Here is a 27,254-nt window from a genome sequence, read left to right on the forward strand (position 1 = left end):
CATAGTGATTCGGCGGTGAAAAGGAACAAGCAAAGCACTGCCAGTCAGCGCATCAGCAGCAACAACCGAATCAACGTTCACCCATTTCCTTTGCTTTCGAGCGTCGTGACACAGAGTTCGGAACATGGCGGATAAAGAGGGTAGGTCCCCAGAACTACTGAGCTCATTAAGCGGTGGCCCGTTTTCCCCGTGTGTTGCTTAGCCCAGGCATGGCTGCTAGCATGACATGCTAAGTCCTGTCAGTAGGCTCACTGGTCATAGTCTGCCTGTGTGTCGCTTCAGGTTTTAAACTTACTGGAGAATGTCATATCTGACACTGGTAGATACACTTCAGTTTGTTTCCAAATGGCCAATCCATCAAACTAAACTTATTTCAACTTCAGACATTGTTCTGTGGCTGTTACGCTGCCACAACCTCCTATACCTAATCACACCGTAGAATGCTCCCAGTCCTCTGGCAGGGGAATAACAGCATCCAGCTGCAGTGGGTTGCCAGTCTGTGATCAGTGTTAATGGAACGGTGCAGCATTTTGCTGTTAAACTAGTTTAGTTTGACGCATGTCAGCCGTCATGTCTCTTCCTGAGAGAATCACTCTGGCAGATTCCACACTGTTACACAAACTGCCTCACTTACCGTAAATAACTTCCTGATAAGTATGTATAACCAACTAAGAAAGAATGCACAGTAGCTTCTATTGTAGGACTGCACGATTATTGCCAAAATCATAATCACGATTATTTTGATCAATATTGAGATCATGATTATTTATCACGATTATTCATTAATTTTAGGGACAACTTCTTTTTATTGCACTTTCACGTTTAAATGAACAAGAACACTGCTTCCACTTCCATTGTTGTGCTACACTCCAGCTAATGTACACGTCTTTGCATCAAAATAAAACGTATACCTTTCTGAATTCACCTGAAGCAAAATGTAAATAAAAAAAATTCCCAAAATAAAGGGCTAACAAAAAATAAATATGCCATCACAGAATGCAACCAAATGAAAACAATTCAGGTCCATGCAGACAAGGCAATAACAAGGTGTTACCCTTAAACTGAAGCAGCATAATCTCACCTCAAGGCTTCATTTTAAAATAAAGCTACAGTTATTGTTACTTGGCAAATTATTTATTCGACACGTCTTTGGCAAAATGAAATGTGATTGCATCCATTATTTCAGTGTGTCTTTGGTAGGTGGGTGGATACGCTGTCGCGCTATGCATGGTCGCTGTTATGGTTTTCTGGGTTGCAGTGGACATGGACAGAGATTCAGTTTAAAATTCGATCAACTGTGCAGCCCTATGGTTTCCAGTTATACGTTTAACCTAAAATATGTTTTTTTGTTGTTAGTTTATGATGATGCAGTGGAAGAAAGGGTCATCAATGAAGAGTACAAGATCTGGAAGAAAAACACGCCTTTCTTGTACGACCTGGTGATGACTCATGCACTTGAGTGGCCCAGCCTCACTGTCCAGTGGCTCCCAGATGTCCGCAGGTATTTCCATTACCTCCATGTTACTTGTCTTATAACATAGTTAAAATCTAAACAGGTCTGCTGCCTGGTTTCGTCAAAGTGCCTTTTATTGGCAGTGAGCACCAGACATAGCTTAAAGGGGACATATTATGCCCATTTTACCACAGTTGATATGGTTCCTTGGGGTCTTAATGAAATGTCTCTAACATATTTTGGTCAAAATACCACAAGGATAATTTAAAACAGCACCCTTTTTACCCTGTCTAAAACAGCCCTCCTCAGATTTACCTGTTTTGAGTGCCCCGCCCCCCTCATCCACGGTGAGCCTGGCTGCGAGAGCCCACGCTCCCCAGCGCAGCCCCACAGTGGGAGCAGTGGGAGCTTGAGCTGGTGCAGCAACAGCATCCTTCCACACTGTTGAGACAACGTTTAGAGGTATCCCGGGGGTCCCTTGTTTATGCGGCCACTTAAATGTCTGATGGGTAGCAGCAGCGAGCTAACACTAGCCGGGCTCCACGGCCCGGTTAGCTCACGAGCTAACGCTAGCCGGGCTCCCCTAGCCGTGGGGAGCCCTTAGGGAGCCGGGCTCGTGAGCTAGCGTTAGCTCGCAGACCAACCGGGCCGGGGGAGCCCGACTAGCGTTAGATCACTCGTCCAAGGCCATGAAGCGAGACTCCCTTACATGGGCATGGTGTTACTATGATGTTTATTTCGGTCGTAATGTCATTCGATGCACTCTAGCGTATCGTTTCTGACATAAAGGAACCACAACAAATCGCAGGAGCTGTTTTTTTCCAGAGTTTTTGGGACGGTAGACATGCCAGATACCCAAATTAACGTGTAGAAACACTACAAAAGCGGAATTTTCTTAATATGTCCCCTTTAACCCAGCTCCTTCACAGGAGTCTTGGAGACAAACCACTGCCATTCCAGATACACTTCGTGCCTGAGTCAAACAACATCAAAAATAGCATTAAAGGGGACACATTATGAAACTTTTTCATGCAGTGGAAGGTTCTCAGGTTCATCAGAATTATCCATGTTGTTTGTTTGTTTGAATAGCAGCTGCCGTCTGCCTGCTTTAGAGTGGCGACTAGTGCACATTGGGCGGAATTGTGGGTATATTGGAAGGTCCTTCTGCGCATCCGTTAAATGCATAAAAAAAAATTTAATTAATCCTGTATTTGAATCTTAACGCGTTCTTTTTCACAGCTCTAATTATTATACCTTGTTTTTTATCCTTGTTTTTTTTTTAATTGATTAACCAACTTTTATTTATTCACTATTATTTTCTAAATCAGTCAATAGAGTATTTTCTGCATGGCGTCTTCCTAAGACAAAGAGACACACAATCTCCCATGGGTTAGATTAGGTTATATAACTTTGTTTGCTGCTGCTTAGTACAGATGAACCGTTGTTTCGTTTTCTGGATCTCTGCAGGCCAGAAGGGAAGGACTACGCTGTCCACAGGCTGGTTTTAGGGACCCATACATCAGATGAGCAGAACCACCTTGTGATTGCCAGTGTCCAAGTGCCGAATGATGATGCCCAGCTTGATGCTTCACACTATGACAGCGAGAAAGGAGGTAAATACACCAGGACTCATTCTGCAGTGGAATGCTTTTCACTTACATCTTAGTGCTTGATTCCTCTGTGATTAATATCTTTGTAAGAACAGGGTAGTAGGTGTAGACATGGCATTCTCACAAGTGGATGATGTCATATTTTTTTCGTCACCAAATGGGTCATAGCTGTTGAGTGCCCACCCTAATTTTTAAGATGGTTATTTTCATATTTTTATAGCCACATAAAAGTGACCATGTCTGATTATCTCATCTAATGTTTCTGAAAAATACGATGCCCATGACTTTGTGTTTTTTTTTCTTTCTCTCTTACTATAAGAGCATGGTCTTTCAGTTTGAGACCAGGACTTACTGATGTCACATCCAAATTTTCCTCCACTAAAGCTTAATTTCTTCTCCTGAAGCAGTCTGTTCTCAGATTTTATTTTTGTGCCACAACTTTGTCAAAATACCCAAACCAATAGAATGCCAGGTGTAGTGTTACATTACATGACAAATCATTTAGCTGAAGCTTTTATTTCAACCATGAGGATACAAACCCAGAAACACAAGAATCAAGTTAGTACATTAGCTTCAAAAATCCAAACTACATTGTGATACATGTAAGTGCCATATAAGTGCAACTAGCTTTATTTTTTTTTTAATTATATAAACAACACGGTTGAAGATAGTTATTAGACCTTTATCGTCTTAATCAAGGTGTAACTGGGAGAGATGTCTCTTTAGTCTGCGGCAGAAGATGGGTAGACTCCCTGCTCTCCTGGCTCCCAAATGGTGGAACGAGCTCCCCATTGCCATCAGGACAACAGTTGTGATTTTGTTGAGTGGCTAGCTGTCCCTCGCAGTAAGGGAGCAGCAGGCCGATTGGGAGATAACTGGCTGGGGTGTGAGGTTTAACCATGTCCTGGATATAGACAGGGCCCGATCCGTTCGCAGCACTGTACGCGAGTACTTATGTCTTGAAGCAGCGACGAGCAGCCACTGGTTTCCAGTGAAGGGAGTGGAGGAACGGTGTGTTGTCAGTCAACTTAGGTAGGTTGAAGACCAGTCGAGCTGCTGAGGGAGTTACAGTAGTCTAGGCTTGAGATGACCAGAGCCTGGAACAGCACCTGCGCTGCCTTCTGAGTGAGAAGGGGAAGTATTCTCCTGATGTTGAGCAGAATGTATCTACAGGAGCGGGTTGTTGCATCAATGTTGGCGGTAAGGGAGAGTTCACTGTCGAGTGTCACACTCAACTTCCTTGCAGTCTGGGAGGGTGCTATCACAGAGTTGCCAATTGTGAAAGTAAGGTCAGGGTAAGGGTGGGAGAGCCCTTCCCTGGAAAAATAAGTAGCTTGGTCTGTACAAGTGAAATTGTCTCGCCTAATTGTGTGTGTGTGTTAGCGTTATGTCTATTACTTAATCCAGGTTCATGCACCTATGCCCTCCGCAACTTGTGGTGTGCGTTAAGAAAAAAATAATGTCACTTTCATCTGGCTGGAGTTCCGCATGTTAATAGATGGTCATCATGAAGGAGCAAATTTCAAAATCAAATCGCAAATCTCAGATTTTGTAAACAGCGGTAACAGATAAAGGAACCACTGTAAAGGTGGGACAATTTCATTCATCATCACTACACTATTGGTTGGGGAATTTTGAAAGGCTTTTCTGCAAAAAAATCCAAGACCAGTAGAAAAAAAACTAAGATCGACTTTTCACACTCACAGACAAGAAGCGTGAGTGTGAAAAGAGGCACTGAAGTTGAAGTGCAGGCAATCTAAGCACCAGCAGGGTATTTTTGAGTGTGAGAGCAGGGTTTTTGGTGAAAGTCCTGCTTGCAAACTAAAAGACCATGCTCTTGAATAAAGATCAGAATAAAACACAAACGATCTTTTTTTGCCATTTTGTTAATGCAGTAGAGAGATATGTCTCTTTGGAGAATTGCAAAGTTTTTAACTGTCTAACTTAATTAATGAGGCTGCACTCAAGCCATTTTTCATTTAGGCTGTATACTGAAATTGTGATATTCTCTCTTCCAGCAGGTATGTTGATTGGCACCTAGCTGTGTGTGTGTGATGAAGACTCTCTGTTCCTTTGGTGTGTTGCCATATGTATGTATAAGTTTGTTTATGTGGCCACAACAATTTTAAGGTAAATACAAAATCTTGATGCTAAATACACCTAGTCATCATCCATATCAGAACAAAGAAGGCAAAGAAGTAGGTTCCATCCAAACAGGTACTTTTTAGTTTTAAAGTGCATCAGTGCATGGTATACTGATACCAGAAAGGCATTGTGATACCTAGCCATTAAAAACGACAGATGCCTACTTTTATGACTATAGATACTTTTGTGAATGATTCCCGGCGCACATTGGCTGCGGAATGGCTGAGGGTTATGTTATTAAACTTAACAAGTTATGATCTTTATCTTTAAAATAATCCAAATTATATATAACCTACATGCATGAATACAAACAAACAAAAAAACACTTAACAGATTAACTTGAATTTTAATAAGCATGGAAATAATGATCTTAAATTACATTGTAAATGTGGCATTTGATGGCTCAATCCCAGGATTAGCCTGCACACTACTGATAGCCTCACAAACTAATTAAACCCACTGCTATGACAAATTTATCACCTTCATTTTTCTAACCCATTATTTGACTACAGATGTCTGGTGCAGATCATAATTTTGGCAGCTATTTTTGATTTAGTCTTAGTCTTTTGACGAAAATGCATATTAGTTTTAGTCACATTTAGTCATTTTTATCCTTCTTAGTTTTAGTCTAGTTTTCGTCGACGAAATCTGATTCCATTTTAGTCTAGTTTTAGTCACATTTTGTAGCCACATTAAACTCCTTTTCTATAAAACCATATAGCTGCAGCCTAATAGCTTAAAAATATATATTTAATTTTAAATGTGAAAACAAAAAGGGAGAGCAGGTCAGACTGGAGGCGAACACAGAAACTGCAGCTCAGTAGAAACCAACTGCAGCTGCTGCCAAGATCTCTGATCAGCTGAGACCAGAGAAACTCTGTGTTTTCACTGTTTCCATAGTTAAGAAGCAGTCAGTCACAGAGCGGCTGCTCCACGTGAACGAGCTCTGATCTGACTGTGTCTCTCTGAGCGAGTGCGCAGGGCGGGGGGCGGAGCTACGGACCGGAGCGCTATCTGGGAGGACACACAAACACACACACACACAAACACACAGACTCGGTTGCCCGCTCCTGATACTTCATGACGGCCTGATACGATGATGTTTTAAAAATTATTGGGACTTAGTCAACCACCAACATTTTCGTCTCGTCAACGAAAGTTAAAATAGATTTAGTCATAGTTTTTATTTTCAAATAAGCAAATAATCGAATAATTGTTCAATAACGTTATGAATATTCGAACATGAAGACTCCTGTAAAGTCCCATCCCTAGTATAAAACTATACTAAACACACTACCTTTTAAGCCCTCAAAGTAGTTTAGGAAAGGCTGCTGGTCTTGTTTTAATTTGAAATCCATGGTTCCTGTCACAAGGCCTACCGGAGCAAAAGTAAATCACCGAACATCTAACAAATTCAAAGAAAAGATCCCAGCAGCAGTTCTTCACAGAGACGTAAGGCGACTAGTGGTCTTGCTTCCCACCGAAGAACAGAACTAAACATCTGACCCAAGTTGCACCTGTAACATGCGACCTCCCAGGTGTCTCCACTGGAAGGTCGAGTGGGAGGTGTGAAGTCAACTTGGAAAATCCCCGCTGGATATGAAGGGGTTAATATGCAGCGCCGACTGACAGCTGGGGGAATCCCTCCTCAGAGCGTTACCTGGGAAATCCGCGTCATTGCGTCACCGGACCGGAAAGGACAGAAAGGGGAAGAGAGACTCTTTCAGGAAACGCCAGGGGCAAACAAATCAGACAGCGTTTTGTCCAGCAGCAGCAAAGCTGTGCTAGAAAACGTGGAAAAAGCAGCGCTGGTACAGCCATAAAAAGTCTGGAGAAACGGCCGGTAAGAGAGAGATTTTGTTAGCGTAAGGATTGTAAAGTTGCGCAATCGCTTGTAGCGCACGTTAAAACGTGCGTTTAAGCGTGGACAATTGTTTGGTGTTTGATGCCACATGATTGTTTGACTGCAAATTGTTTGAAAACAAATGGGGTTTATATTTTGATCTGTAGATGGATAGAAATGATCTGAATACTGCTAAAGTTATTTCTATTTGACTTTATTGATCTATTTATATTTACATTTCAAATGAGTGATTATATATATATATATATAAAAAACCCAGTTAAGATGAATTTGTGCATTTAAAAATGATTTGATATTTAAAGCAGTTAAAAATGGTTTCATATATTTAGAACAGAATTCATGAAAATATGCTCAGACATTGAAAAGTATTAATAATATTTATATTTATATATTTATATTTATAAGTATTTAAATGCATATATGAAAAACATGTTTGTATTGACTATTTCATTCTGCACTGCATTTACTGTAGTTATTTTTGGTTTCTTTAAAGGTTTTTAACCTTGCAGTATACCTAGCAGTTTACCACTTGCAACCCACTTACAACTGTACCCACAATACCTACCTGCTGCAACTTACCTGTACCTTTGAAAATACAAAAAGAAAAGTAAAGAGGAGTTAAAGAAGGAAAACGGTGTGGTCATTGCATGAGTGGAACCCAGTTAAACCTCCTACGGTCTGTACCAATCCCTTTCAAGCAGGGAAGCTGCACAAACACTAGATAGCTTGACAGTGTTTGAGTCTGGATGGGCAAAAACAGGCACAACATATATCAACATATATCAGCTTAGACTACCAATAGTCATTGTTAGCTGGATAACTAATTACAAGCATTGCTGACCTTTTTGTCTTGGCTAGCAGTTAGATTCTGTATTTTATACAGTTACAACATGCCAATGCCTGTGTACAGGAACTGTTACGTGATATGTATTTTAAAGGAGACATTTTCTGCTCGTATTCAGATACATAATTTAAATTATGCTTGAAAAGGTGTTCATGATCTAGTGTTTGGAAAACGCAACACTTGCCAGACTAGCCATGACATATTCAGAGTCACATCTCATCTCAGAATGAGGCACACTGGGTCCATCTCAGCACAAAATCCAGTCTTTTTTTATTTCAGATAAAACATCAGACCAATACCTTTTGTAGTTTACAGCATGACCAAAGACAGTGAGTTAATGGATTAAAATAATGTTTATGATTGGGAGAAATGTGCAATCTATATTATCCTAAATGCCATTGCTTTGGTGCGATAACACTTTGAAATTGATCTTCCCAGTTTTCAAAGTAAATTGTGACAGAAAGTTCCTTCTCCCAGGTGCCTTTAAGTCCCCCAGATACTTCAATGATGCAATACTCAAAGCCTTATAAAATAAAATGGCAGACATCCTTCCAGCTGCTTCAAATAACAATTTCTCGATAGGGGATACTTTAGGTTTGTCAATTATGGTTGTGTTGTGTTATATATATATAGTGGTGCATCTGCTGATAGCTGTAATTGTTTTGTCTAGGGATTCCAAATTTAGTATCTTTATCAGATCATCATTTTTGTTTATTTTTTTTTTAATATATTAATAATCGCATATCTGCATACTGACAAACGTTACAAGTGCTATTTGTTTATGATGCACGTATGCATGCATCGATTGCCTGCATTGTCTCCCTTATCAGGGGATTTGGTTGTACGTTTGGATCGCTAGTAACGTTGTTGAGTAAAATGGAGGCAGACAGCGATTGTGAAAGGATTAGAGGCAGAAATCTACATTCAGAACTGGAGTGTGTTTTCTCTGCCAAGGCTCTGTGTCCTCACACAGCAGCTATTGGCTGATATTGTTGCAGCAATAACAACAGTTCTCATCAGCCAGTAATCTATATCATCATCATCATGTTGCACAATCAAAGAAAATGTAAAAGACTAAAGGCCTATGTATGCCACTCCAAATCAGTTACGGACGGACGGAGGGACACTTTTTGATTTATAGTTCTCCGGTGCTGAAAAGAATTCTGCGCCAGAACAGTATGTGGCGCAGCGGAAGATAAACTTAGAGAAGCCTACCTCATGAGTTCTCAGAAGAAGTCCACGTTGTTTATTTACCTGCTCCCGGCTTCCCTCACACACAGTGTACGATGGCAACTCAATAAAATAAAGTGACACCCAGTGAGTCAAAATGCTTATGTTATCGTTTCTTAGCGCAGCGGTTCCCCAGTCTTGTTTCCGAACTGAGTTCAAGCTACACGGAAGCAGCTAGCTTCCCCCCCAGCTTCCACACACAGTCAGCAGGGACTCCCGATACTAACTATTACCAAGTGTTTGCTTCCAACCCAGACATGGGCAAAGTACGGCCCGTTGGGCTCTTTAATCCGGCCCGCCGAACTTTTCCAAACTTTTTAAAACTTTTTTAAACTTTTTTAAACTTTAAACTAACAATTTAGTAGTTTTGCTTTATTTTTTAAGAAAATGTACTTTCTTGCTTCTTGTGGTTCTGGGTTTGTACCCTCTGGGTTGAATGCACTTATTGTAAGACGCTTTGCTTAAAAGCGTCCACTAACTTAAATTTGACCGGGAGTGTGGTGTATAGGGCTGGAAAGGGCACTTCATCTCCCTTCACTTTTTTGCTTGGCCCTGTGAGCCCTTCTGTAAAATGAGCGGATCAAGGAAGGGAAAAGTCGACAATAAGTGCAGAGTGTTTAAGTGCACAGTGGACAACAAAAATACTTTGTCACTGAAATCCAATCGAAAGCTGTATGCCTGATATGCCAGGAGTACAACATCAGCCGTCACTTTGCTACGAAGCATGCTATCTACGCTAGCAAGCAGTCAGTGCAAGAACGTGCGGCTACAGCTCAGAGGTTGGCTGAGTATTTGTTAAATTGCCTTGCAAATAAATGCTTTGCTACTTGTTAAAGGCCAAATCCTTGTATGTAATGATTTTTCCATGTAATTTATATTAGTTCACAAAAATACTCCATCCATCTGGTCCTGGCTCGGCCCCTCTGTCAAATTTTAGAACCCATTGTGGCCTGCGAGTCAAAAAGTTTGCCCACCCCTGTTCTAACCTGACAGTGTTTGAGAAACAGTGTCATGATAGCTGTGGAATTAAAGTCGTGATAGCGGGTTTTTGCGCTGTTATCGCCGCAGTTAGCATGGTGGCTAGCACAGTAGCGCCGTTATGAAAGTTCGTTATAACGGTTTGTGACCGTACACACATGCTGTCAGGGCTCTAACTAGCCACATACTTGTCATATTAATCGTAGAATCGTTTGGGTTTATTGTGATTATAGGGAATGAAACAGGAAGTTGGAGGTCCGGAAATGCTGTCGTTCAGAAATGCTGTCGTTAGCACACCAATCACAGCCAAGGGCTATCCCTAGGCTCTCCGACATGCAGTTAGAAAAATCAGAAGAGCTCTCCGAGGTGCCCGGAGAGGGCGTTCCACGGCGAAGAGGGCGGTCCTATCTTTCTGTGTCCGTAAAAAACGGAGTAGCATATATCGGCCTTAAATTAGCAAGGGGCCTAATCCGTGTTCACCCCTTCTCTCTTCCCCTTAGCCCTTCTCCTCTGTTTTGCGTGTCCATGTGTAGGAGTAGGGTGTCCCGATTGTTGTTGGGATGGAGGGGTAGTGGCAAGTATTAAGGCCGCAGAGCCCTAGAAACTCAGATTTTTCATTATTCTGTCAGGGTTGTCTACAGAACCCTGCTAGCAACCTGAAGCTGTAAGCTTTTGATTTATATGTGTAATAATGCAGAGCATCAAAGATTTTTCATTTCCATCAGATGAATGACATATGTCATTGATTAATCTGCATTAGAATAGATGTTAGGATATTATAGGATTGTCACCTCAGTAACTGCAAACAATAGCATTGGTTTATTTCAGATCACAACAATGTTATTAAAAGTCATCACCGGCAAAAAATGTTGTCGTCTCTGTTTACATCGACAACTACTGATGATGTAACAGCTTCTTGAAGGGCTGTCCCAATTCGTAGGGGAAGATTTCAACTACTACCCCTCGTACCTCTTTTTCAAGGGACAAGTTAACCCTCGAAAACAAGGGGAAGGTGGAAGGGGCTGAAATGGGATTGAGCTTAACCTGCAGTTTTCCAATGTCTGACTGTGGCTCTTAGTGCTGGAACAAATCTCTCAACAAAACTATCTCCTCTAGATCACTGTAAAAATGTGAAATTTGGATATGGCTAAGCTAGCGGACGTTAGCTTTTCCGATGGTCCCTGAATGCATTATAATATGTGATATAAAGTGAATGAATGAATGAACGTGATTTGTAGTTTAAAGTGCTTTAAATGTTCATTAAGACTAGAAAAACAGCTATATAAATGCATTACATTTCTAACAATTGATGTATTACCATATCATTCTGTTCTTTTGTCAGAGTTTGGTGGATTTGGTTCAGTAAGTGGAAAAATAGAGATCGAGATCAAAATCAACCACGAAGGAGAGGTGAACCGAGCCCGCTACATGCCCCAGAACCCCTTCATCATTGCCACCAAGACTCCATCGTGTGATGTTTTGGTCTTTGACTACACGAAGCACCCGCCTAAGCCAGGTTTGAGCTATGCTGGGATGATGTTCTTATGACCATTGCTTCAGAGTGTTTTAGTCAATTGCATATCATTAGGTGAAGGCTGAATGTATTTCTGCCTTTCAGATCCCAGTGGAGAATGTAATCCAGACATGAGACTGAAAGGCCACCAGAAAGAAGGGTATGGTCTTTCTTGGAATCCCAACCTCAGCGGCAACCTTCTCAGTGCCTCCGATGACCATGTAAGTGAAGAGAACTAACACCTACCAGTTTATTAGTTTTAGTTAGTTATCCAGAGTAGGTAGCAACATGAGCAGTTCCAGTTCCACTGAGGCCAAGGTGATGTCTTGTTAAGTCTTCATAAGCTGCGATTCTGGGTTTTTGCCCTTTTTACACTCAACAGATAGAAATAGCTAAATCAACCAAAGTTCAAGTTGCAAAATTGGTTGTGATGATAAATTGTGGCATTGACCAGTTTATAACAGATCAATGCAAGCAAGAGGATGTACAAAACATAAACTTACACTGTGCTCTCCTTTCATTCTTCACCAGACCATCTGTCTATGGGACATCGGTGCTGGCCCCAAGGAAGGGAAGGTTGTCGATGCCAAAACCATCTTCACAGGCCACACAGCAGTGGTGGAAGATGTTTCCTGGCATTTGCTCCATGAATCCCTGTTTGGCTCAGTGGCCGACGACCAGAAGCTCATGATGTAAGAGGTTAATGTTAATGGTCTGGTTATGTATTATTTCCTACGAAATACAATCACTGAGCACTTTATTAGGTAATTCCTCCCTTTGCTCTCAAAACAACTTAGGTTCCTTGTCAAATGGATCAGTATCCACAAGATGCAAGAAACTTTCCTCTGACATTCATGTTGACGTGACATCATATAATTTTGTAGAGTTGTCAAGTGCACATTCATGCTGCTGATCGTTTGTTCTACCACATCACAACGATTATACTGATTTCACATCTGGTGGCTGTGGAGGTTCATGAAACCACTTTGACACATTTACGTTGTGTCATAGAGCATTATCAGCTAAAGGAAACCATTGGAGGATGAAAACCTGTGCCTATGAGGGGTTGAATATACATGGTCAGCAACAATATCCAGATAGTGTGACATTCAAACCATGATTGATTTATTGATATTAGACCCAAAGTGAGTCAAACAATGAACACCACCAGTAGCCTGGACTGGTGACAAAAGGTAAGTTGTCTGGATTCATGCTGTTGACTCCAGATTGTGACTCTACCATCTGAAATCCAGTCTCATCAGACCAGGCTAGGTTTTTTAGTTTTCAACTGTCCAGTGTTGATGAGTGTGTGTCACTGCAGCCTCACTCTTCTGTTGTTGGCTGACAGGAGAGGAACCTGCTGTTGTTAGAAACATCCACCACAAAGTGTTTGAATGGCTATCTGAGTGACTTTAGCCTTTCTGACAGGTCAAATAAGGTGGACCATTCTCCTCTGACATCTCTCATCAACCCAGAACTGCTGCTCAATGGAGTTATGTTTTTCGCTCCATGCTGAGTAAATAATACTAATACTAATTGTTCTGTCTGAAGATCTCAGGAGATCAGTTTCTCACTGGTCTCAACTTTATGAATAAGCAGGTGTGCAGCTGATTGTATTAAAATGCTCATTGAGTGTATGCTATGCCCTTGCCTCCTCCTTACCCTTCTTTATCCTCCACCAGATGGGACACACGGTCCAATAACACATCCAAAGCCAGCCACGCGGTAGATGCGCACACTGCTGAAGTCAACTGTCTGAGCTTCAACCCGTACAGCGAGTTCATTCTTGCCACTGGTTCTGCTGATAAGGTACAGAAAAAGCAAAAACCCATTTGGATTGTGCCAGGTTCAGGCTGACATCAATGACTTAGGAGAAATGTAAGGCAAATCTTCCTTTGTTTTTCAGACTGTTGCACTGTGGGATCTCAGGAACCTCAAACTGAAGCTACACTCCTTTGAGTCCCACAAAGATGAAATCTTCCAGGTAACCTCAACTGCTTTCTTTTGCAAACACAATCTAAGTTAAATTGTATCATTCATAGTCCACACTGTATGACTTATCACAGTTTCACTTAGTGCAGCTCTTCTTTTCAACAGTTTCTTGAACAAAAAATAACCAAGGAATCAAACTAAAACATGTCTTTATAAACAGCACTTATCATAGAAGCTTAGTGCAGCACAGCAGAGGTACAACTAGAACGTCACTAAGGATTCATATTTACTAAATAGAAAATTAAACAAGGCTCTCAGAGTAAAGACCTCCATCAATTAGGTGTATATGAGACGCTTGTGTTTAGTCTGCTTTAGTGCTGTATCATGGTGTGCAGGCTGATGATCCTCACTTTGAGATGCATCACTTGTTTAAAACTGTAGTGTTGTGAAGTATTTTTTCCATATATGGGATGAAATGCAAATGAAAAGATTGATAATGTATTATTGTAGCTGAGTATTACATTAACCTGCTGTCAATTAACTATCCCACTCATTAGGTACAATGGTCTCCTCACAATGAGACCATCTTGGCCTCCAGTGGCACCGACCGGCGTCTCAACGTCTGGGATCTCAGGTAAAAACCTCAATGTGTGTCTGTGTATATATAAAAATTAATCTTGACATAGACACTGATCACACAATGTGTTGAATATTAGCTTTATTAAATTAGAAATATGGCACTAAGAGTTAATTAAAGAGAAACTGTTGTTTTCTAGTAAAATTGGGGAGGAGCAGTCGGCAGAAGATGCAGAGGATGGCCCGCCAGAACTGCTGGTAAGTAATGTCCCAACAAGCAAGATAACTGGGATTTCCATCTCTCACTCATCGTCAGGTCCTTTTTCTAACAGGGACCAAAGAATTGTCCACTTGCACAGATATCTGTGCAAGTAATGTAAATATGGTGTTTGTCAGGCTGCCCCTGCACAGTAATGAAACAACACATCACTGATTGTTTGTAAATAGTATGAGGTTAAATAGCTCCACAGATGTTATTGGTCTGTGGGTTCCCTCTCAAGTGAACCAATTTACCTCTAGGTTATTAACGTGTCTGTCATTTAATCTTTTATCCACCAGTTCATCCACGGAGGCCACACCGCCAAGATCTCCGACTTCTCCTGGAACCCCAACGAACCCTGGGTTATTTGCTCTGTGTCCGAAGACAACATCATGCAAGTCTGGCAGATGGTGAGTGCTGCTGCTCTCACATGAGCCTCACACACAGTCTCGTTCTGAGATTTCCTCAACACTTCTTGATGTTTTCACCTTTAAAAGACTAAAGGTCTTGCAATAACAAGGCAGGGAGGAGGAGCCAGGAGGCTCAACACTTTAGATGTGAATTGTTGATTTTCATTCATGATTGCCTTTTAATACATCATTCAGCAGCTCTACATGAATTGGACTAGTTAGAAATAAATACTTGTTTTTACCTGCAGCTCTGAGAACTGTTTTCTTAGACATTAAAATTGTTTTAGGATTGTTTGGAAAGAAACTTATCCACCAAGTGTTGTTGCAGAACCATCACTGTGAGCCACATTATTGATGTTGTTAATAGCCTGTAAATATATAGAGCTTTTCTAGTCTTGATGACCACTCAAATTGTATTGTACATTTCAATTTTCCAGGCAGAGAACATCTACAATGATGAGGAACCAGACAACACCCCTGCATCAGAGCTGGAGGCTCAGGGATCTTAACCCAGTGATATATATATATCTCTCTCTCTCTCTCTCTCTCTCTCTCGCTCTCGCTCTCTCGCTCTCGCTCTCTCGCTCTCTCGCTCTCCAAAAGCAGATTCAGAGACATTGTGGACTTGTTAACAGACAGATGGATTCAGTCGGTCTTCTTTACTCTGCACCATGGCTCAGATGCTCTGAAGCAGGCCAACATCCGACCATTTCAGTACCATCTCCAGTGTCTGGGTATCTGGTGGTGAAGGTGCTTCGAGCATAAAACTGTCATGTGCCAGTCACTGTTAGTCATTGAGAGCCGCTAATCTGTTCATGTCCGAGGGCTTTATCCTTCTGAAGTGTGAGTGTTCAGCAGCTTTTCTTAATGTTCCACCTGAGTTATTGTTGGCTGTTATTTTTCTTGCATTTAGCTGACGCATCACTGTCTTGTGAAGAAACATTCCCTGTTTTTCTCCTATAGGTTCATAAACTGCTATGTTGTAGTCTCGAGTGAAAGGTGTGGGACTTGACAAGTGCACTGTTCTTTCCTCTACTCTTGTTACATGATAAATGACCCTGTTTTGAGTCCTGAAGCTGAGATCACAATTAGACATTTGTAACTTTTTTAAAGCAAGTTCCTCATTAATTTACAGTTGTCCTCACTTCCAATTTGACTAAGGCATAACAATCTTCACTCCTGATTCCTTAGTTAAAGGAAATAAATCCACAGTGAAGAGAGTGCAAATTCTACAAAAAGTTTATTGAAAAGAAAGACAGGACTACAAGAACATTGTACAATCAAAGAGGGTGTGGGCTTTTTCAGTAAAAATAAAGCCCTCTGAAGCTGTGGTGACTCGTGCCTCTTCTATCACAATTTCTACAGAGGTAGATTCTGACATTACCTGAGTGTCAGTCTGGGCAAAGAGGAAACAGGCGGCTCAGGGGTGTGACAACTGTCCACCACTTGATACCAGAGATGTACGCACACGTCAACCGAGCCTTTGAGTTGACATGTCCACACAATGTGAAGGTAAATGTGTAAGGTGAACTTCCGTAAGAAACTTAGCTGAACAGTAAGGCAATGTCTTCAAGGACATTTCATTGAGATGTTAAACAGGCCAACTGTTCATTACATAATGAAGGAAAACTATTTGAAACAACCAAACCTGACTCTCGCTGACCTTACTCAGACGCTGAAGCAGACTTCAGAAAGGACATTACTCTATGACAAGTCAAAAATCATTGGACTTTAGTTTCTCGGATTCATGATTTCTACAAACTGGAACTTTTCTTAGGGCTTAACAAGATGCTGTGCATCAGGAATGATGTTTTTTAGGGTTATCAGAGCTGCTGAGGAACAGCAGCTGCAATGAGGCAGTGTTGACCCAGACTGAGTATAATAAAATAAAATTAAGTGTGAAAACCAGAGATCATGTATGTTACAAACATCTGATCGGCCAATGATCCCTTTCCTACACATCAGGACTCCACTCGACTCGACTCCACTACACTATTTACCTTGCCATCAAGCAGGGCCTACTCAACTTGTTACTGCTGTAAGTATAAAATGAAGCCCTTTGGCGACAGATGTTTTAATGAGGAAAACTGAAGAACTCAAAATTGTCTTGTTTTAGCTTAGACAAAAATATATTTTCTATCACATCTGATCCTAACACTAAGTAATTCTATGACTTTATGCGCATATTGCATAAACCACAGACTGTTGTCGTTAGGAAAAAACACCTCAAGTATCAACAAAAAGGGATTTGATCAAAATTAATCATGACTGCAGCTGCCAGGTTACATCTACCGTCCTTAGACTCTGGTGACATACGCTCATTTAATTTTAGTAATCTGCAGTTGCAGGGGGGGGTGATAAAAAGGAACCAGGGTTTCCACTTCTGTTTTCATTTGTTACACAACTAATTCAATTTCTTTCACACCAACAACTGAGTGCAATGAAATAACTGTCTTCTGAGAGATATGTGCAGAGCTCTCTAGTCATCACCATGTAGTTAGCAAAGCAACATTAGCCTGGTATAATGACAGGGTGGGTCGGTCATAGTGACGCTTGTTCAGCTTGTGCACTTTAGAATTTTGCTTTCAGACTCATTACTAAACAGAAAATATTGGAAAATCTGTAACAAAATTGATGGGTAGCATGCTAACTAGTTATTAGCAAACAGGTGGGTCAAGGTAGCCTTTTTATATGGATTCACAGATTAATTTTGTTAAGATACTTCTGGTTCCAAAAGACCACCTTATCTTAACACACAAAAAAAAGATGTCAACAATGAAGATGTCAAACGAGCCATCTCTGCATTGTGCTTGCTCTACACTAGGTATGCTTCCTCCTCAGATTGAATTCTCACTGTGGGCTTCATTAACACACTAACCTATGAAAAAAAGCATGTGACGGACCCACTTCTGACTGAATCACTGGAGAACTTCTGATGAGATGCGACACCACAGGGATGGACCATTTGCCCAAAGAAATTAAAGATGGACTGCTTCAATTAGACTGCATTGAAATTTCTTATGAAAATACACTTATGGTAGAAAATGGAGTACAAAGTGCTCGCCATAAAGCCAATTATTACAACCAACCTAAACGTGGGCTAGCTCTTAGAATAGAATCTTTGATAAAGTCACTTTATCCTTCTTAAACGATTACACAAAAAGATATAGGCTCAGTTTCTGTGTAGAAACATGCAGAGGCAAGTGTAGACTTAAAAAACAGAGGAAATCTATATCTCCATTGAAGATGGTTTGTCTGGCTAGTTCTTGAACTAGGCTGGAGGCGTGTGGAACCCTAGTATCACAACCTTTTCCTCTATACTCACACACATGTAGGTTGGCTCAGTACTGTGTGTCTGCAGGAGGGGTGCTTTTGACAGTAGCCGCCGGAGAGGAGTCAAGTCCAGGTCGTCTGGTGCCTTGGTGAATGCCCTCTGTCTCCTGTCTTACGCCCTGTGTTGAGCCCACTTCCCCATCCTTTTCCTCCCCATCCCCTTCCTCCCCCTCCTGCTGCTCTTCTGCTAAAGGCTCCTGTCGCTGGTCTTCAGGAGCTGCTGTGGTCCCTTCGTCTCCCTGCTCCTGCAGGAGGCTGAGCCGATTGTTCAGGTCGTTCCTCTCCTTCTGCAGCGCTCTGCATAGCCTCTCCAGCAGCTCCAGCTTCCCCTGCATGGCCTTGAAGTGGCCATCGCGCAGAGTTTTCTACAACGAATGTTTCAATAGCGTTATTTTTCTCACACTGGACAGGGCAGTTTGGAGGAAAGTATTGAATGACAAATTGTTTAGTCAGAACTTTCAACCATATATCTTGGCTATGGAGCTCTGGAAAAAGCAAGTGGACTAGTGAGCAAAACTTGAAAAAATTTGATTGTGTGTATTCTTTTGTATGTATGGAATTATTACTTTCTTTTATTCTCTGCTGGCTGTAACACAAATTGCCCATCTGGGATAAAAAAAAGTTTACCTTGACCTAACAATTATCCTATCAAATTGCTTCAAATGAAAGGACATAAAAGTTTATTAAATTAAACAGAATCCCCTTTTAGTTAACAATGGAATATTAATTCATCCTAATTTGTTTACGTTATTTTTTTATTTTACCCTCAGGTGTGCATAAACTACAGGCCATGAGTCCATTGATCACTGACATATCTCTGCAAAAAAAAAAGAAAACATTCTCCCTGGAGGATTAAAGGGATAGTCCACAGAAAAATTACAACTGTACATTTGAAATATTGATCCCTAGTTACTTCATTGTATTCGATTTAAGCTACTTTACAGGTAATACTGAGCATATTTACCCTCTTAGTTTAGCCTGGTAAAATCGACTAAACACTGAAAACTGCAGCTATTTGGTAAAGCCCTGTTAGATGAGAAGTCCGAGGGAGGAATGCTGGCTGTTTCATTCCAGTCTTTGCGCTAAGCTTGAATAAGTATTCTTTGATTTCAGATCAGTATTTAACATCCCCACACGGAGACTGATATACCGCTTGACATTCACCCTCAGAAAGACAGTGTGTTTAAAAGTCACCTCCTCAGCCATCTGCAGCAGGGCCTGGTTGTTACTCTCCCATTTGTTCTTCCACTGTGTTGTCTCCTTCTCCAACTTCTTGATCTTCTTTGTCATCTGGAGGTTAAAACACAGTTACTCATGACGGATGAAGGCAAACAACAGGAAGTCAGACTGTCATGACAGGTTATCGATTCTTACCTTTTCCATCTCTTGTCTAAAAGTGGTGAAGACCTCATTGCTTTTAGCCAAAGTACTCTGAAACTCCTCAAACTTGTCCATGTACAAGGAGAGCTAAGAGGGACAAGAAGAGAGCTGTGAGAACTGATGTGCACAAAGGTGAACACAGGTGGTAGTGGGCATCTTCCCGACAGCATTTGTTGGTTTGTAAACGTAGCCTGGATCAATGTCAGAGCAGACTACATGCAAACGTCTCTACATTTTGCCTGGAAAGTACATGGACCAGTCAGAGCCCCTGGACACCAAGCATGTATGTTCCCAGAGGAAAACAGTCTTGTTGCATTGAATGTGTTCCCGATCCTGCACTTGTGTGTGTATGTGTAAATGGTTTTGTATTTATATAGTGCTTTTCTAGTCTTGATGACCACTCAAAGCGCTTTACAGTACAGTTTTACATTCCCACAGACATTCATTTGGAGGACGACCACTGTACCCCTCAGCCACAGCCACCCCCTGTACGTGTGTGTGTGTGTGTGTGTGTGTGTGTGCTTGTGCTTACCTGTTGTTTGAGTTGTGTTTCCTGCTCCTTCATTAGGTCACACTTGCGTCTGGATTCTGTGGCATCTTTCAGCAGCTGAAGCATAACAGCAGTCAGTTCTAATGCTCTCACAGACTGCACAATTTGAAAATGTTTTGCACAATTTTTTAAGTCAAATTTAATGCATTATTTTTAAAGGTCATGTATGGTCCTCCATACTTTAAGACAGTGATTCTCAAACTGTGTGAGCTTTATCATCTTTGTAACAAAGTGATTATAATTGAATAAATGTTTTCTCTATTATTGAAAAAGTACAGACTGATGGAGGAATGTAGTGATAAATGTCCACAAAAGTACTTCAATTAAGTTGAATTTAAGCAAAGTTATTGCACTATTCTTTGAAAAAAGCGACAGGTTACAGAAGTATGTTAGAAAAAAAAAAAAATATTTGCACATCAGAAATTCCTGAAAGTAATGTGGATTTAATGTTCATGTGTATGTTATGTAAATACACATTAAACTTGGTCCATTTTGGTGGGGCTGAGGAGAGGGTGGGGCATGAAAAATCCAAAGTAGATCCAAAGTGGGGGCATGACAGAAAAAGTTAGGGTTAGAACCACTACCTCAATAAATTATATTTAAGACCCCAAAAATGTCAATCTTTTCTTTTATAGAAGAGAATTTCTTAAAACTTATTAATAATCTTCATGCAATATCATAATAATTAAATTTAGTCAGGGTAGCTGTTGGAGCTGTTTACTGTTGGCTTTAGAGTTTAATAGTGAAACTTTTTTTTCAGTTTATTATTACATAAATAGTTAGATTGCCTTTAGAATAAGAGGAAAAGAGTCATATTGTTTTTGTTATTTATAGTTAGTTCATGCTTTTCTTTTTTATAAAAGGTACTTAACACAAGGTGAAATCAAATATAAGGTTAGGTGGGCATAGGCATCCAGGCAACAGGAAGGGGTCATGGTTTTTTAACAGGGCAAGAGAGGCTATTGCCTTTTCTTTTGTTTGTCCTTGACAATGGAGTTATTCCCCTGCGCAAAGTGTACTTCTTAGGTGCCTCAGTGGGTTACTGATTTTGAGTTTTAAGTCTTTTGCTTTTTCTAGTAAAATTTGAAGACAAGGCGCCATTATAGTAACACTTCCTGACAGAGTAACCAGAAAAAGCATTCTTTGAAAAATAAATTTGCTTTTACATTACACATATGTTGGGACATGGTTTTTGTGCAAACCACAGGCCTCCTTTCAGTCAAACTTGTAACAAACATGCCGCATGTGCTGGAGTGGACTCAATCCCCCAAGATGCCACAGGTTCCATTGATCTCAGAAACTCAAGGAACTCAGTCTCCCAGAGGATGTAACAGGATGCTGCATGTCCTGGGGTCTGGGCAATGTCACACAAAGGCGTCAAGAGCCACCAGGGTCAACTCCTATTGGTCACTCTGGTCCAAGACCTGTGAGGTCACTATGGCCAATATAAGGAGAGGTCTCCCCATGCTCTCTTTTTCTACAATCCTTCGAAGGCCAGCAGGCTGTCCAGCCTCTCTTCTCCTACATCGCCAAGGGGGGGGCCTGGCTGATCCAGCTTTCTTCTCTATCCAACCCACAACTGGAGGTCAGAGGTGCAGCTCCCCTGCCCACACTCTTCAAGGAAATCTCCTCGCCCTTCAAGCTCTACCAAACTCCTCGTAGCGACGCGATGTCCTGCAGGAAAACTTCAACCAGCATCTTAGCACACGGCTCGACAGAATCGCGAATGCAGAAATCTACGACCACAAAGCCAGGAGACGTCACAGAACTTCAAACTGAACAGCAACTTCTTTTCCTCTTTCCCTCGGACTGGTAACATAATCTGGGCTTAATAATTATACATGCTAAGCAAGACTGTTTACTCAATTCTGTGTGTTTACAAGTTTGATATATGCTGTGATGTTGTAGGTATAAGTTAAATGAAGGTTAATGGCAGTTAGGCTCGCCACAGGCTTTGTCCCTGACTATCATTATCTGATTAACATACACACAGACACGCATAGTCTCCACCTAGTTGAACCCTCCCCTGTGAAGCAACCTCAGAAGAAAGGGGGGGGGGCTCTTACCTTAGGGACCATTCTTTAAAGCATGCTAATTTACATTCACACACACACCCACACACCTCCTAGTTAGTTAGTTTGATTGTTTAGTAATTTGTGTTTTTATACTTTATTATGTTCACAATAAATGTTCTTCTTTCCCAAATGTTCTGTCGTTAATATTGCATAAGTGAATCTTGCCAACCGTTACACTGCTAAGAACTCCATAACCTTCATTGTTCATTATATAATCTTTAATGGTAAAATTGAGATTTCTAATTGAAGTAGATCTAAATGAGACTGATCTTAATCAATAAATTGGCTATCTTTTCATTTCTATGAAGGGTGGTGCCCCCGCGAGAACTTTAACCAGTTAAAGTTATGATTTAATATTAATATTTTAAATATTAATGTTTTATATTTTATTTTGATAACCAAATTTATTGAGTGCCTAAAGGCACACCATTCTATGGTAACACTTTGTACGTACTATTGCACAACACATACATATAATATATATACACAATATATATATATTGTAAATGAACAGGATATTAACTACAATATATATATATATATATTTATATATTGTAGTTAATATCCTGTTCATTTACAATTATCATTTTTACCATTGTTGTTATTGATACTATTATTATTAGGCTATTATTGGTCTGTTTGTATATTAGAAATTAACTCCCATCTGGGTTCTGTGATTAGAAACATAAAACTGGCAGAGTCTCATGCAGACCGCAAGGCTGTGATTGGTCTGCTAACTACATCCTTTCCGGATTCGCATTTCCGGTTTCATGCCCCATAATACCAGCAGAAACCACAGAAGATTTAGAAGGCGTCTCTAAGGCTGTCTTCAACAAAAAACGTTCCTCCGCCTAGTGTTCTGCAGGTGAATTGCGTTGCAACACGCGCAACCGGGTAGAGAAGCATAAATGAAAACGAGTCCTTCGACACAGCTGCGTGTAAAGCCACAGACGCAGCTGCAGAAGCATACGCCGGCCTTACGACTTTGCAGCCAATTTATGGTCAATTTAAGATCTTAATTTCATAGATTTTTTAAGGACTACCACAATTAATGTATTGTGCTTACACAGCTGATATAATGAACACAGTACTCACAAAGTCCCTCTCTCTCTGCTGCTTCTCTTCCACTTCTTTCATCATCTCTGTGATTGTCTGAAGCTTGGCGTCCATCAGCTGCTGCTGCAGATCACATCTTTAACAGACTGTACAACTTGCGATAAAATAAGCATTATCCAGACGTTTTAATGAACAGTGACTGTTCAACTGGTAGAAAATATTCTCTATCAGTTGATTTAAACCTACATTCTCACCTGACCACTGTAACCTACCAGTTTAGTTAGTTTTCTATCACAGCAGTGATACACTGCCCATATGTTAGTTATCAATACCAAAATGAGACAATTGTTGATACCTGACATGATGAAGTGCCAGGTTTGTACCTTATACCATAGACACAACAGACTACAGTTGTGCAACAGTGTAAGGAAAAGTACTTTTGAGACATCTTACCTCCTCTCTGAGCTCATACTGCTCAATGAGCTTTTTCAGCTTCTCTGCCAGCTCCATGTTCTCCTGCCTCAGCTTGGTGTTGTGGGAGCTGTGCTGCTCCATCTGCACCTCAATGTCACTCAAGGTCATCTGGAAGTGTAGCATGGCCTCCTTCCGCTGCTCCTCGTACTCCCTGGACCGCTGAGCATTCTCATCCTATCAGGTGACAGGTGTGGACATTGAGGGGATATCAAGGAGACAAGAGGAGAAAAGAGAAGAGTGAGACACAGAGGTACATTTGAAAAGAATTGTTACAATCTGAGGGCTTATTTGACCAAGAGAGACAATATCAAAGTTGACAGTGCCAATAATTTAAATAGTATCCTTTGTGTGTTCATCTTCCTGATGCTTTAGCAATAATGTGTCCGCTGTTTGTCGAAACAAGATAAAAAGATTATAGTGACACAGATGAGTGTGGCTGCAGTGGGTTGAGTTCAGTGATGCCGATAACGCGTTACTTAGTAATGCGTTACTCTAATCTGACCACTTTTTTCAGTAACGAATAATCTAACGCGTTACTATTTCCAAACCAGTAATCAGATTAAAGTTACTTGTCCAAGTCACCATGCGTTACTATTTCGATATTTGTGGTTAAACCGCTGGACAAGTCCTGCGGCTGGGGGAGCAGTCGCCCCGTCGCCCTCCTCTCCACGCCGCCGGAGGCTCGGTGTGCGGCACGCCTCGACGTGTTTTGGGGGGGGAGGTGCTCGTCCGCGGTGCGGGGGCTTTCCTTCTAGTATGCCGCAGGGCGGTATCCGTCGGCGCTGCGGAAGGCGGGGACCGGTTGGAGGGGACCAGGTACGGCGGTCGGTGGCAGCGACTCTGGACGTGTGTCAGGCCCTTCTCGCGGATCACCTCAGCTAGAGCGCCCGTTGGGGGAACCCTCCGTTCGCGCGTGGGGGGGGTTACAAGTTACTAATAAAGTAACTTGTAATCTTAGTTACTTTTAAAATCAAGTAACTTTTAATCTAACTTAGTTACTCTTAAAATCAAGTAACTTGTAAAGTAACTAAGTTACTTTTTCAAAGTAACTATGGCAACACTGGTTGAGTTGTACCTTCAGAGTTTTGTTGTGTCTCTGCAGCTCCCTGCACAAGCTCTCCAGCTTGCTGCGGGCCAGGATGGCCTTGCTGTGCTCCCCTTGCAGGTGAATCTTCTCCTTCACAATCTGAGACTGCTTCTTCTGCACGGCTTTCAGTCGCTTCTGCATGCAGCGGCTCTCCTCAAGCTGAACACACAGAGAAAATGAAAGATTCACATCATGGAGAAATATGTAGGGATGGGCATTCGATTTAAATTGTCTTATTCTATCGATTAATCATATTTATAGGCGATTGTGATGGTCGCACCAGCAACCACACACTGACATTCCAAAACATGATGGTAACTTCTTGATTTCTATTTTGCTTAGTTGTTTGTTTTTGCACACGCACCCACAAATAACTTGACACATTTTGATTTCATACAACATACTTTTATTTGTTAAATATTTTCTTTCTGTGATAATTAATCAAGTTTTCTTTGAGTTACCAGTTCCTGGGGCCTTGTTTCTGGAGTCATCTGGCTGTTCAGCAAAAGGAGGCCCAGCTGCAGCAGACCACCTTAAATGGCTGTGAGTCCTAATTGGACTGCACCATGTCTGTTGCCATCATGGGAGGGGACATGGTTGCCTTATTTCTATTTGTAATTGTTAAATCTTTAATTATTGCTTTCTATTTCTATTTAATTCATTTTCCCTAGTTAATATAGTATGGTTTAATACGGGGATGTTATGTTGTGGCGGTAGTTTGTTTTCAGCGTTAGCCTGTCTATGTGTATCCCCCTCTTTGTTTTGAGTGGCTTGACCAGCCACCATATACAGTGCCTTGCATAAGTATTCACCCCCTTTGGACTTTTCTAAATTTTGTCATGGTATAACCACAGATTAAAATGTATTTCATCGTGAGTTTATGTAATGGACCAACACAAAATAGTGCATCATTTGGAAGTGGGGGGAAATATTACATGGATTTCGTAATTATTTACAAATAAAAATCTGAAAAGTGTTGAGTGCATATGTATTCACCCCCTTTACTGTGAAACCCCTAACAAAGATCTGGTGCGACCAATTGCATTCACAAGTCACATTTGCAAGTCACATAATTAGTAAATAGGGTCCACCTGTCTGCAATTTAATCTCAGTATAAATACACCTGTTCTGTGACGGACTCAGAGTTTGTTGGAGATCATTACTGAACAAACAGCATCATGAAGACCAAGGAGCTCACCAAACAGGTCAGGGATAAAGTTGTGGAGAAATATGAAGCAGGGTAAGGTTATAAAAAAATATCCAGAGCTTTGAACAGCTCTCTGAGCACCATAAAATCCATCATAAGAAAATGGAAAGAATATATGGCACAACCGCAAACCTACCAAGAGGAGGCCGTCCACCCAAACTGAAGAGTCGGACAAGGAGAAAAGGAGAAAACCCTCCTGGTTGAGAAGCAACCAGGAGGCCCATGGTTACTCTGGAGGAGTTGCAGAGATCCACAGCTGAGGTGGGAGAATCTGTCCACAGGACAACTATTAGTCATCTACTCCACAAATCTGGCCTTTATGGAAGAGTGGCAAGAAGAAAGCCATTGTTGAAAGGGATCCATAAAAAATCCCGTTTGGAGTTTGCCAGAAGCCATGTGGGAGACACAGCAAACATGTGGAAGAAGGTGCTCTGGTCAGATGAGACCAAAATTGAACTTTTTGACCTCAATGCAAAATGCTATGTGTGGCGAAAACCCAACACTGCCCATCACCCTGAGCACACCATCCCAACAGTGAAACATGGTGGTGGTAGCATCATGCTGTGGGGATGCTTCTCTTCAGCAGGTACAGGGAAACTGGTCAGAATAGAGGGAAAGATGGATGGAGCCAAATACAGGGAAATCCTTGAAGAAAATCTGATGCAGTCTGCAAAAGACTTGAGACTGGGTCGGAGGTTCATCTTCCAACAGGACAATGACCCTAAACATACAGCCAGAGCTATAAAGGAATGGTTTGGATTAAAGAATGTTAATGTCTTAACAGACGGTATCCATCCAATCTGACTGAGCTTCATCGTTTTTGCCAAGAAGAATGGACAAACCTTTCCATCTCTAGATGTGCAAAGCTGGTAGAGACATATCCCAAAAGACTTGCAGCTGTAATTGCAGCGAAAGGGGGTTCTACCAAGTATTGACACAGAGGGGTGAATACTTATGCACCCAACAGATGTCAACTTTTTTGTTCTCATTATTGTTTGTGTCACAATAAAATGTATTTTGCACCTCCAAAGTACTATGCATGTTTTGTTGATCAAACGGGAAAAAGTTTATTTGTCTAGTAAAGTCTATTTGAATTCCAGTTAGTAACAGTACATAATGGGAAAAAGTCCAAGGGGGGTGAATACTTATGCAAGGCACTGTATGTTCCCATCTCTCAGTCGAGGGGGCTGGTATTTTGTGGTGATGATGTCAACTGGTCGCCAGCGGCTGCTGGAGGATAATTTGCCTTTTACCGGTTGTGAGATTTTCTTTTTACTT

The 27,254-nt window shown here is 41.2% G+C and overlaps 2 protein-coding genes across 3 annotated transcripts in view; one reads left to right on the forward strand and one right to left on the reverse strand.

The window, feature by feature from the left end:
* LOC133956028 (histone-binding protein RBBP7) lies at nt 1-16,149 on the forward strand. Of its 2 annotated transcripts, none has more exons than XM_062390913.1 (12): nt 1-140; nt 1,357-1,501; nt 2,921-3,066; nt 11,464-11,640; nt 11,743-11,858; nt 12,169-12,329; nt 13,320-13,446; nt 13,544-13,621; nt 14,127-14,203; nt 14,346-14,403; nt 14,704-14,814; nt 15,252-16,149. In XM_062390913.1, exons 1-12 carry the CDS (start codon nt 125-127, stop codon nt 15,321-15,323), a joined length of 1,284 nt encoding a protein of 427 aa, XP_062246897.1. In that variant the 5' UTR covers nt 1-124; the 3' UTR covers nt 15,324-16,149. The 2 variants fall into 2 exon arrangements, with proteins under 2 accessions (XP_062246897.1, XP_062246898.1); XM_062390914.1 differs by having other exon boundaries at nt 11,467-11,640.
* Nucleotides 16,038-27,254, reverse strand: part of txlng (taxilin gamma) — a 20,773-nt gene continuing 9,556 nt past the window's right edge. Inside the window, 7 exon segments of the mRNA XM_062390915.1 lie at nt 16,038-18,512; nt 19,342-19,437; nt 19,522-19,614; nt 20,060-20,134; nt 23,248-23,354; nt 23,646-23,856; nt 24,758-24,928. Of these exon segments, the coding sequence (XP_062246899.1) occupies nt 18,156-18,512; nt 19,342-19,437; nt 19,522-19,614; nt 20,060-20,134; nt 23,248-23,354; nt 23,646-23,856; nt 24,758-24,928 (1,110 nt within the window). The 3' untranslated portion in view covers nt 16,038-18,155.

The sequence above is a fragment of the Platichthys flesus genome, chromosome 1 (assembly GCF_949316205.1).
Source record: "Platichthys flesus chromosome 1, fPlaFle2.1, whole genome shotgun sequence".
NCBI lineage: Eukaryota > Metazoa > Chordata > Actinopteri > Pleuronectiformes > Pleuronectidae > Platichthys > Platichthys flesus.

Bases quoted from the DNA above. Each gene is read 5' to 3' on its own strand.
- LOC133956028 (XM_062390913.1), top strand. The intron at 13,447-13,543 runs GTACAGAAAAAG...TTTGTTTTTCAG, and splicing joins CCACTGGTTCTGCTGATAAG to ACTGTTGCACTGTGGGATCT. The intron at 14,404-14,703 runs GTAAGTAATGTC...TTTATCCACCAG, and splicing joins ATGGCCCGCCAGAACTGCTG to TTCATCCACGGAGGCCACAC.